Genomic DNA, 11108 nt, shown 5'->3' with positions numbered 1-11108 from the left:
TACTTTGGTGGGTGTGTAGATGAGAAAGGAAATGTTTGTGTTGTTTCAGGCTTTTTTTGAGGTCAAGTTTGCAAAGCAAGTTGTATGTCAGCTTGTGATTTACGCTTTGGTTAAAAATGTTGCGGCTATTTTGGAAAGTTACCTAATTGACCACTGTTTACATCCATATGTTCTTTAAATATAATTGTAATAACAACGATATGCGCTTTGCAGCAGCGTCGACAGGAAACGTGCTTTTTTAGATCTGTTTTTGTTCCTGTTTTTAATCATCTTAATTTTTACGTCACCAGAAAAATCACGACATAGGCGCCCTGCTTGCCTTCCGTTACGCTGTAATTAATGATAAAGTAATCTGCCTTGTTTCTTTAAGTTTTCGCGCTTTGCCGACGAAGACCACCGCTGAGGTGACGTCACCCCCCACGTCGCGCCCCCCAGTAATTGCGTAATTGTCGCACTTCGAATGCTGGCAACTGTTGGCACTCGACCTTACCACCGCCACGGGTAGTGGCAAAAATTACGCCGAGAAAAAGTGTCCAAAAAGCGCCGGGCGCCATTTATTTGTGGAAATTCGTGCTGCCAATTCCAATACACTGCAGTCATACGACGAGATAACAGGAATTTACAACGCTTGTGAGTCGAAGGCAGAAAAGAAGCAAGACATCTTTTAGATTTTGGATTACTTGCATTTGTTTGGAGGAAAAATGCTGCGAGGCGGTTCACTTGCAATCTGGCTCGGACCTATGTTTTGGTTCGTAATTTTCCGAATTGTGACGTCAAAATGCGAAGCACGCTCCGGCGCACCCAAGTGGTGGTAAGTGAACGTGGTCGAGATTTATATCTTAACAGCAAGGTTTGGGTACATTAGTGCATGTAAGTGTATGGGGCCGGCGACCAAGGCAATACAAAAGGTGTAATTAGTGTTACAAGTCATTTGTTCGCTGGCTCAAATTGTTGCCAAAGGCACGATAACTGAGCAATTGTGGATTCGTGGAAGGACTTTTTAGTGCCTGATGCTTTGTTTTGTCTCTTGCCGCACCTACGGAATAGGAAAGGATTGCTTAATTACGCTTAGGACGTGAGACGGAAGAAACATTTGCATACGAGTTAAACGGGTCCTGTAGGGTTGCACTTATGTGGGCATTGGACTTAAACGTGACAATTGGACATGGGAGATCAGTCGGCGCCGTGATATGGGATGTAAATAAAATTAAAACAAAAACGTCGTCTTGCGCCAAACTTACGGTCACAGAGGTTTCTGTAATTATTCTCTTGATATTTCACGGTAACCCCGCGTAAAGAAGTCCGCTTCCCGTTTCCATTTAAGGAAGTTGGTTCATGCTTTTATATTCTGTGTATTGTACCAGGATCCTAATTAGTATATCCAGGATTCAACGTGCGTCAGAAACTCGACCGTACCCGAATTCTGAACCATGTTCGTATTTACAGCTTATTTTGGTCGGTGAGAACAAAGGCCTCATTTGCCCCAGCTTCTTGATTGCAATCAAGCCCGGTAACATTTGCGGCACGGCCCCGCCAAAACCGCAGGCCATCACGTGACCCCTGTGGCTAATGAGCCGGAACGGGGTCACGTCTTCCGGGACCATTGATGCCTGGGTTCCGCACCAAACGTTGTGACTGTTAGAGCGGTGTGCTACGATAGGTCGTTTATCACAATCGTAATGGGGGTGTCTGGTTCAAATGAAGAAACTGGAAAATTGGGATTCGGAGATAAAATCTGGAGGCAAAATCGACATTCCCCCCTCGTTTGAGCGCCCGCAAGAAAAGCAACAGTCGCAGAGTTGTTTTTCGGGCTTGAATCTGTCACTGCATATGACAAACAACTAACCGCGACCAAATCGCGTCCTTGCAAACTTGCTCCTATATCTCCTCTTGGAAGCAAGGTTTTTAATCCTAGCGATTCGCCGACTTTATGCTTTTATGCTGCTCTACTAATGCCACCATTATTCCGAAAAGACAAATTTTTCTGGGGGGCTGTAACAGAAGCACGTGCGATAACAATCGTGGCATTGTTTCAAATTGCAGAAAAAACAAAACACGACGCGTCGCTCGGCGTTAATTTGAAGTGAGAAATAGCCTCGTTTCCAGAAAACCGTAATCCCTTTACTATTTGCCCGACCCTTTTCGAAGCAGTGTTTTATTTGTTTAGAAATTATTCTCAATTTCGTGGCATTCGCGGTCATTGCTCTAAGCCAGCAGCCGGCATTTTTAAGCGCGTGTCTGTGGGAGTACGAGCTTCTTCCACTGACCTTCATATTTCTGTGTCTCCGACTCTTATTTTTGCAAGAGCAGAAATTGCCTGAGTAATGCGTCCTACTATGCCAACCATTTTGAATCCGAAATTTTTGCTGTAATGTCTAGCCGTCGGTTTCTCAACTCAGCAGCACTTACAGCCCTACCCAAAACCTCTAACGAGGGACCCGATTTCAGGCAATTTTCGCAGTTTTTGCGCGAAAATTTTATTCTGAATCATTATTTTTTTTCGACGCTTCGGTGTTTTTTGGAATTAGTTGCCCTTGATTTCTATAGGGGCGCGTGGTTGCCACGGGCCCGGTGAACCATTGACGAAATTAAGATTATATCAATGTAATCAAAACAAAATGACGCATATTTCTGTCTGGTCTTTACTTGCTGTGGTCTGGACGTCTTCCGACTGCCCGTAAAATATGTTTTGGTCAGTCCCCTTACCATGGCACAAGACTGTCGATGACAAGGGCGTTTTTTTCATAAAACTTCTGAGAGATTGAACCTATCAGGCTGCCGAACTTCATGATGAAAAAAAATGAACGACTATCATTGAATGCGCTGTTTTGATGTGGTTTAACTTGCTCGGGATCGCGTTTACTTTGACAACTGTCCAAAACACCACTATGTCGACCATTAAACCATAATTGATTTTGTTGAAAACTGTGCCAAAATATTGTCTATGTTCCCGGAAATTATTTTGCAGCTGCATTAAACGGCAACATTTCTGTAAAAACGATTTAATCAGGTAGTTTAACCTAACCCACTGCTTTCTATTTTGCAGGAATTTATCGGGCACTTCGGTTGACATGGCAACGGTGGCTTGTTCGCGCGTTCCTGGGCTCAACTCCCGCCAACTACGTTTCTGCAAGATGAACAGGAATTACATGTCCAGTATCGCTGCCGGCACGAGACTGGGCTTCGAGCAATGTCAACATCAGTTCAAAAACAAAAGGTAAGTGCAAAGGGATCTTTCCGAAAGCCCAGATCAAATGTATTTTTTAGGTGAGAACTGTCCATTTTTAGAGCGTTTTTATCAATTACATATTCGGCAATGTACTCGCCAAAAAGTATTATAAATTGCATGAAAATGACGATGTATTTTCGGTATAGATGGAACTGTAGCACCGCTTCTCGGGTGAGTGGAATTCACAACAGACGAAAATCGCTGTTCGGAACAGTTTTGGACAAAGGTAAGCGAATATAAATGTACAGAAATCTCAAATATAATCTTTAAAACACATTATAGAGGAAAACACTGTCAAACAAAGCTTTCCTCTCAACACTTTTGTAAACCACATGTATTTTTTAAGCTTATACTTAGATATTTGTATTCACAGGCTCAAGAGAAGCAGCATTTGTTCACGCACTTGCCGCAGCTGGTGTAGCCCACAGCATAACGAAAGCATGCACTAAGGGCGAACTGGAAAATTGCGTGAGATGTAACAACAACGGTAAGTCAATAAACAAACTTGCAACAAGTAAAATATATGTTTTTTGGTAAAACTGTTACAGAAAGGCCTTTGCTATGTTATGAGTGTCAATGGTACCGAGTGCATTGTCCCGCCAGTCATTGCCGTTGTCATTACCTGACAAACATAAATAGACCCCGAAAACTCGTTTTTAACACCTGTTGGTGCGATACCGGTCTTATCGTTACGAGATCGCAAGTCAGTTCCGTCTGCGAGCGGTCCGACTCCCTTGTGCCATTTTCCTTCGCCTGTAAAAGAGTCGTCGTTTTCGGGTGAATAAATGGTCGCGACATCGCTAATGTGGACAACATCAGACGTGGAGTGGAAGCACCACATCAAAATGGCGCAGTCAGGAATGCGGCCGCGCCCGAAAGGCCATCACGCTTATCTGCAATCACAAAAAATTGCCCCTCTATCATCAATTTCCTCTCAATCACGCCACCCGGCACGCGAAATATATAGCTCGTCTCGACATGTGACGACATCGCTGATATGACGTCACTGTCATATAAAATCACCAACTTTAGTATCGCCAACGGCGCCAATAAATTATACCTAGTTAAGATACCATAGCGACACATTGTAAGAAACCAGATAGTTGTTTCTTCAATTAAAAGAAATGCCTTATTTACAATAATTATTCTTGTCACCTCAGGCCGATTTCGACCGAGGTTTCGCAACCTGCCACGTGACGATTGGAAGTGGGGGTCATGTGACGAGAATGTGGAATATGGAATCGTAAAATCGCGCGAATTCGTCGACGCCCGCGATCAATCAACCTACGCCCGGTCTATGATGAATTTGCACAACAACGAGGCTGGACGAGAGGTGAGAAGCTCCTTCAAATTAACTCTGTGAACACCTGCGATAGTGAGCCTGCGTTGCGATCAGAGCTGTGTTTAAAGTCGGGAAGAAGGTCCAGAATGCTTGCGATCAGAGCCTCTTAACAGTTCCTTAAGAGTCCAGTTGTATATTCTTTTTTTTACTGTGGTAAATTCAATGGGCAACGAAAGGGGTAGAAATGGTATTGCGCCAGGTTTTCCAGACCTAACATATCTGAAAATATGAATATTTCCCACCACTTTGATATTGTCGAGACTTGGGTCGCGCGTAATTATATTCGTCGCGACGAATTTTATCACGTGGTTTCGCCCCCGGTATTCTGTTATGTCAGTGACGTAGGCAACCGCGATTTGTCGGCCATTACCTCCAGTTTGATTTGTTTGTTTGTCTGACTGTACCGACCCTTTCACTTCACCGCACTGGCCGTGTAATTGTCGGTATTGAGAAAGTCAATGTAGAGCAATCCATGCGTTTGATATCACCGTGAAATAGGGCGCCCACATAAGCGATATATTCTCCCAAAAAATGCAAGCGGAACATTATTCCACCTTTAAGTACAACTATTGTCGGTTGGGTCCGGTAATTTATGCCTTATACAACCCCATGAGAATTGCGTGCTTAATTTTCAAAGAAAATCGTTATGTAAGTTGAGTCTATTGATTTGTGTAATGAACGTTAGAACAAAAAACTTGAAAATCCCAATGAAAGAATATGTCAGCAAAATCTTCAATGATTACAAACAAACACTTGCCATATGCAACGCACGATAAATAGACGGGGTGAAATAAAAAATTCCGTGACCCACGTTTCAGTGAACTGGGTTTTCAGTTTACAAACAAACATTATCAGCTCGGGCCGGCCGCAGGAAATCTTACCAAAACACAGGCGCGCACGTCTTGAAGCGCCGAGGAATGAAATTAACGTTCCTTTACCTCACATCACCAGGCGCTGAAAGACAGAGTCGAACGCAAATGCAAGTGCCACGGTGTCTCAGGGAGCTGTGAACTGAAGACTTGCTGGTTGGTGCTGCCCAACTTCAACGAAGTTGGCGAACATTTGAAGCAGCGTTACTTGGACGCCTCACTGATGAGTGTGCAAAGCTTTAATGGGGCGCGAGGTTGCCAGGATGTGTTTGAGCCGAGGTTTGTACAGAGTGGTCTTGTTGATATTTTTTATTGCGAAGTTTGACGCCTATGTAAAAATTTGAGTGAGTGTCCATGATTAAATAATTTTGAAAGTACCGCTTCCTGTAAGTTAGTAATTAAGCATGTTTATTGTGAGCAGCAAATGGAAGGAAATATTTTCAAACAAAAACGATGTTGTATTTTTTGCAGTCACCCTTTTCACAGCCGACCAACCAAAAAAGATCTGATTTACTACGACAGCTCCCCCGATTTTTGCGAGCGGAACGATTCTCTAGGGATCAAAGGTACGCGCGGAAGAATATGCAAAGCGGACTCAGATGGAGTGGACGGATGCTTCCTCCTCTGTTGCGGACGCGGTTACGTCACAAAGCGAAAGACGCGCACCGAGAAATGCCACTGCGTGTTTCAGTGGTGCTGCAAAGTACAATGCCAGGACTGCGTCGTTGAGTATGACGAACACACTTGCAAGTGACGCGATGACGTCATCAGTCGTATCACTGTGAAGACGAACCAGTTTTGAGCCGATGGAGGCGTTTGGGATTTGAACCCACTGCCCACCGTATTGCCGTGCCACCGACTTTCTATTTCGTTTGCTTTTAAGTTATTTATATGGGCGCTTTGCTGTTTTAACGCTTCAAACATGTTCCATTTGATCTTGTCATGTCTTGTATTTTTTACATGCGGGTAAGTCTACTTTCGTACTCACGTTTATTTATTCCTGTCTGTCTGTTGTTTGTCCGTTTAGCGCCAGTGTGGCTGCTTTTTTGCTTGCCTCTAGTAATGTTTTGTGTATTTTTTATTTTCAATGTGGCGCAATAGCGAAAAAAATTCCCGAACACTTTCGTTTCGTCCAGAAAGGTAAAATTATTCAACAGCAAGTGGATTTAGGGAAAGTACCGGGGTATTGTATAAAGTGACGTAGCCAAAACAGTTAATAATATTTCCGAAATTGTAGAAGCACGCTACAGAATGTAGGTGAATGAAACTACAAAAAGGTGTGTGGTTATAAAATGATTTTTTCAAGGAATATTTTTGACTAATTTAACACAAAGTTTATGCTGATAACAATACAATTAATTTTAACCACTCCAGCGCGTTTCTGTGAGAGCGACGTAATATTACAACGCGGCGACAAAAAAAAAGTGAAGTGGGTTTATTTTTTAAACAACCTGTTGGTTCGAGAGTGTGTTAGTGAAGTTTTTGCCCTTTTCTAAATTTGTAATTCTTACGCAGATACACGATACGTGTGCGGTGTTTGGTTAGCTTTTAGACAAGACTTTATTTGCTTACTATTTGTTGATAACTTGAAGTAAAAATAGTTGGGCCAAAGACATGGAAGCACTTTATCACCAAACAAACAGGTACATAAACACCTATAAACCAAACAGTCATTGATAAACTAAAAAGTTTTTTGTTTTCCAAATTCAAACAAAACTATAGTTGCTTATAAGCAATAATCTCTATGTAGTGATAATGGTTCAAGTTTTAGCTCTTTTGTGTCTCAAACATGGTTTCTATGTATCATCAGCCAGATTGGAAAGTTTGTTTTTTTGCGTGGAGGATTTTTTTTTTCTGCGATCATTAACACACGAACGAATGCAACAGTTTTTTTGTATCTAATTAATATGGTGTAGATTATCGGTAAATTTATCGGTAAAAAGATTTTTCCTAAGATTTAACATTTTTTCCAATCTGGATCATTAGCTACATTATATTTATGCTAGAACCAATTTAAATTTTGCATTGACTTTTCCTAGAATGATACAGGAGGTACAAGACCATATGGGAAGGCTGGAATCTGCTCCAGAACATGATTCACATTGTAAGAAGTTTATTTTTCTGCATGTCCCAAGAACCTAATTAAAAATTAGCCTTACTGGCATAAGCTGAAACTTCCTGTTTGTTCATGTTAATTTTTAGATGAATAAACCTTCAAACAACAATTCTAAAATTTAAGTAATTATCATTGAGTTATGATGATGTGTTTTGTAGTAATTGAAGGACAAATACAATCTCATATTGACCAAATCAATGGAAATTGTGATAGACTCACAATTTTAGTCAACAAAGAACATCCTACGAAGCGTCAAAGTGCCAGAATGTAAGTCAATTCTTCGAACATTTAACCATTTTTAATCTAAAGCTCTTCGACCGCTTTGGCCTTAAATTCAACAATTCATAATCAGTTTGTTTAGTTTACACCAGAGATCGACAATATATGGTTTCGGGGACAAATTTGGCCTTTTTCCCTCATTATGGCCCCAAGTTCACTAAAAACTGTTTCATGTACGTTGAAGTGTTAAAATAATCTCCACCAACTTAGGTTTTGCATCTTCAAACATGTTTCAACTTAGCGCAAATATTGCATAACTGGCACTCTGCATGCCAAAGGTTGTCGACCTTTGGTTTACACAAATAGTCTTTAAACAGTTTACTTATGCTTGAATTAAACATTGTAGGAAAGTGGACCAAATTCGATATGACTCCCAACACATACAAGCTGCGTTGCGAAACTTCCACCACCGGAGGGACATGAGAGACCAACAGAAAAGAGAAAGGCAGTTACTGCTGCGAACTTCATTCAAAACCAATGTAGGTTTTCAAATTATTTTTTTCAACTTATGTAAACAACCCAATCCAGTCTCTGGCTTGTTGTAATTCTGTAACTTGTGTACAATTAGAAGCAAGCATGAAACCAAAAACATGAATTTTCTAAGCTGCATAAAATGATCTTATATGTTGAAACAGTGTCCATCTTTATGCACCTCACAAACATTGCATACATTTAATTTAGTTTAGTGCAAGGCTGGAATTCCTATTGTATGGTATAATGATGCAATAGCAAATGCATACTCGCACAAGACATCTCACTGTGAAGGCCTTGACTTGGTGATCACAGCTGCTCAAATTTGATCACAATATTAATGCAATCATTCAACATGTTCTGATAACAAAAAAACTTTAAGGTGTTTTGTGTATTTAAGACAGTTCAAGGCTAAAACTTATGTCATAATCAGTTCAGTAAATTATTGAAATGTGGACCAGCCCTTGTGTTCTCCGAAATATGAGTAAACCCATTATAAGTGTCCCCGAACATTTGATTTCTTACTGTTCATTTTCAGGACGAGGAGAATACAGCTATTGAAATGGACGCAGATCTCAATCACCACCAGGGCTTGACGAATGCTCACAGAGGTGAGTTCCATACCTTAAATACCATTGTTAAATGTTGATGGATGGTTTTATAGCACAAGATGATGTTGTGCTGTGTAGAAAATTGGAAATATAATTGCTATTATGTTTCTGTGGTAGGTATTGATGATGTTTTAAGCCAAGGTTCAAGCATCCTTGACAACCTGAGGGGACAACGTGGAATGTTAAAGGTAAGTTAAAAGGAAGCTTATAGATATTATTCATGTTTTTTTCCTTTACTTTTTCTTTAGGATCAAAGTCCACTTGTTTAAATACTCTCCACAAAACCAACAGTATATTTTGTATTGTTTATGAATAACCATGGAATCATCAAAAAAAACTTAAAAAAAAAACTAATGAATAGCTTTTTCTGCATAAGTTTGATATGAATGTGTTACCAATAATTGTATGCTGATTTATTTGTTGTTAAATTTGATGAAATGCTCTATTTAGGGAGTCAAAACTCGGATGTTGAATATTTCCAATACCTTGGGTTTATCCAATACTGTAATGAGGTTGATAGAAAAGAGAACAACTCAAGACAAAATCATTTTATTCGGCGGAATGTTTGTTACATCTTTAATCATGTATTTGTTGTGGAAGTTTTATACTTAAGTGAACATTTCTACATGTTTGAATCTTAGTATATTTCCTCTAGTAGTATTTAAAATGTTCTGGAAGATCTAGTCCCTTTCAATTCTCACCTTTATTGACATTTTGTGTAAGCAAACGCAATGTGCGGTTACCTAGTTGTATATTTTTCAATTTTCTAAATGATTGATGATAAACATTGGCAAATGGGTTGTTGTTCCACTGTAAATGACACTTTTTCCTCTATTATGTAACCTATTTTTTTGTATTTGAGTCATTTCTCTAGCATAAACCAAGCAGTTTCCACATAAAAAGAGTCTTAAATTCAAGTGTTAAGATATATAAGCCTTGTTTATAAGCATAGTGCAATTACCAATCATATGCATCGTTTATCATTTCTGCAAATGCTTACAGATAGTAGTGGTGTATGTATGTATGTTGTCTTGGTGTCTTGAATAGGAACACTTGGTGTCAGAGTTAACGGCTCATTTGTGGTAGAAGATACACCTTGCTTTTTTCATGTTATATATAACAAACCCATGCTCGTTACTAACCCGTTTCAGAGACTGGATTATAGTAATTCAACGTTTATGACAAATAGCCAAGCACGCATGTTTAGACATTTCTGTTTATTGTTGGCACTGTTTTGATTTACGGAAGTCTTATCGCTGTATATGTGTGTGTGTGTGTGTGTGTGTGTGTTTGTTCGAGTGCAAAATCCACTGAAAAGGACCAATGAAAAAATTCAACGGGAGGCTGTTGAGAGTTGTTTTATGCCGTGCGTTATATTCAAATGCCAATGCGTTGCGTTATTTTGCCAAATAAAGGAAAATGCAAGAAAAATGCGATTGAAATAGGAAATTACCAATTTTATCCTAATATTAAGGTTTTGTGGAAGTTGCATTTTAGCAGGACGGGGCGTAGACGAACAGCTTGATACACAGTAAACCACGTAGGACGTTTGCTGGCTACCCGACAGAACGGGTCAAATTAAAGGAAGATACTGTTACACCGGGTCACAAAGTTTTCGATAAACTTGATCCACATGTAAGCCTATGCAACATAGAAATCCGTGTCAAACGTTAAACAACAGATGGCTGCCCTGTTTACACCTAACCAATGAAATTCGCACAGATTTCTGTTTCACACAGGCTTGTTTGTGAATCAAGTTTGGCGAAAACTTTGTGACCCGGTGTAGTAGTATTTTCTCAAATTAACACACCCAATCAAAACCAACTTTTAAGAAAGATACTAACACACCGGGACTTATAATTAACTTTTTTAATTATTCGTCGTTATAATTAAATCAACTTACAACGCCATCCGATATGGAAGGTTTTTCATAAGCTTAAGCCGGAGTCGAATACTTCGACAACATCTGATATCACCACTTTTCAGGAAGTTTACGATGGAGATTGAGTTCGGTTTTATGAGCATTGTCAAAAGCAGGAGCAGAGTTTGCATCAAATTCTAGTCGGGGCAGGAGAGAAGTCGTAATTAAAACTTTTTAGCCGACTTGCGTCATAATTTTCCACCAAGATGCCCCTATGCATGCATACCCCCAAACTCGTACCGCGCGAAATAGCGCCTCCACTGGAACTTT

At 40.1% G+C, this 11108-nt stretch overlaps 2 protein-coding genes across 2 annotated transcripts; both read left to right on the top strand.

The window, feature by feature from the left end:
- Nucleotides 1-701: 701 nt before the first annotated feature.
- On the top strand, nucleotides 702-6194 carry LOC145913756 (protein Wnt-3a-like). Its single transcript, XM_083001509.1, has 7 exons — nucleotides 702-811; nucleotides 3047-3217; nucleotides 3376-3455; nucleotides 3603-3716; nucleotides 4390-4562; nucleotides 5523-5719; nucleotides 5912-6194. The coding sequence occupies exons 1-7, from the start codon at nucleotides 702-704 to the stop codon at nucleotides 6192-6194; spliced, it is 1128 nt and encodes a 375-aa protein (XP_082857635.1).
- A 759-nt stretch (nucleotides 6195-6953) lies between these two features.
- LOC145912987 (Golgi SNAP receptor complex member 2-like) lies at nucleotides 6954-10340 on the top strand. The gene is made up of 7 exons (XM_083000474.1): nucleotides 6954-7083; nucleotides 7480-7544; nucleotides 7715-7823; nucleotides 8182-8314; nucleotides 8845-8917; nucleotides 9035-9105; nucleotides 9368-10340. The coding sequence occupies exons 1-7, from the start codon at nucleotides 7055-7057 to the stop codon at nucleotides 9527-9529; spliced, it is 642 nt and encodes a 213-aa protein (XP_082856600.1). The 5' UTR covers nucleotides 6954-7054; the 3' UTR covers nucleotides 9530-10340.
- Nucleotides 10341-11108: the final 768 nt, after the last annotated feature.

Source organism: Ascidia mentula, chromosome 9 (genome assembly GCF_947561715.1).
Source record: "Ascidia mentula chromosome 9, kaAscMent1.1, whole genome shotgun sequence".
Classification (NCBI taxonomy): Eukaryota; Metazoa; Chordata; class Ascidiacea; order Phlebobranchia; family Ascidiidae; genus Ascidia; species Ascidia mentula.
The sequence above is the reverse complement of the archived record's forward strand: the minus strand, read 5'-3'. Positions and strand labels throughout refer to the sequence as shown.

Coding starts and splice junctions, on each gene's coding strand:
- LOC145912987 (XM_083000474.1), top strand. CDS start 7,055: ATGGAAGCACTTTATCACCAAACAAACAG. Junction 7,084..7,479: donor CTTTATCACCAAACAAACAG/GTACATAAACAC, acceptor GACTTTTCCTAG/AATGATACAGGAGGTACAAG. Junction 8,315..8,844: donor GAACTTCATTCAAAACCAAT/GTAGGTTTTCAA, acceptor GTTCATTTTCAG/GACGAGGAGAATACAGCTAT.
- LOC145913756 (XM_083001509.1), top strand. CDS start 702: ATGCTGCGAGGCGGTTCACTTGCAATCTGGCTCGGACCTATGTTTTGG. Junction 3,717..4,389: donor CGTGAGATGTAACAACAACG/GTAAGTCAATAA, acceptor TTGTCACCTCAG/GCCGATTTCGACCGAGGTTT. Junction 4,563..5,522: donor ACAACGAGGCTGGACGAGAG/GTGAGAAGCTCC, acceptor TCACATCACCAG/GCGCTGAAAGACAGAGTCGA.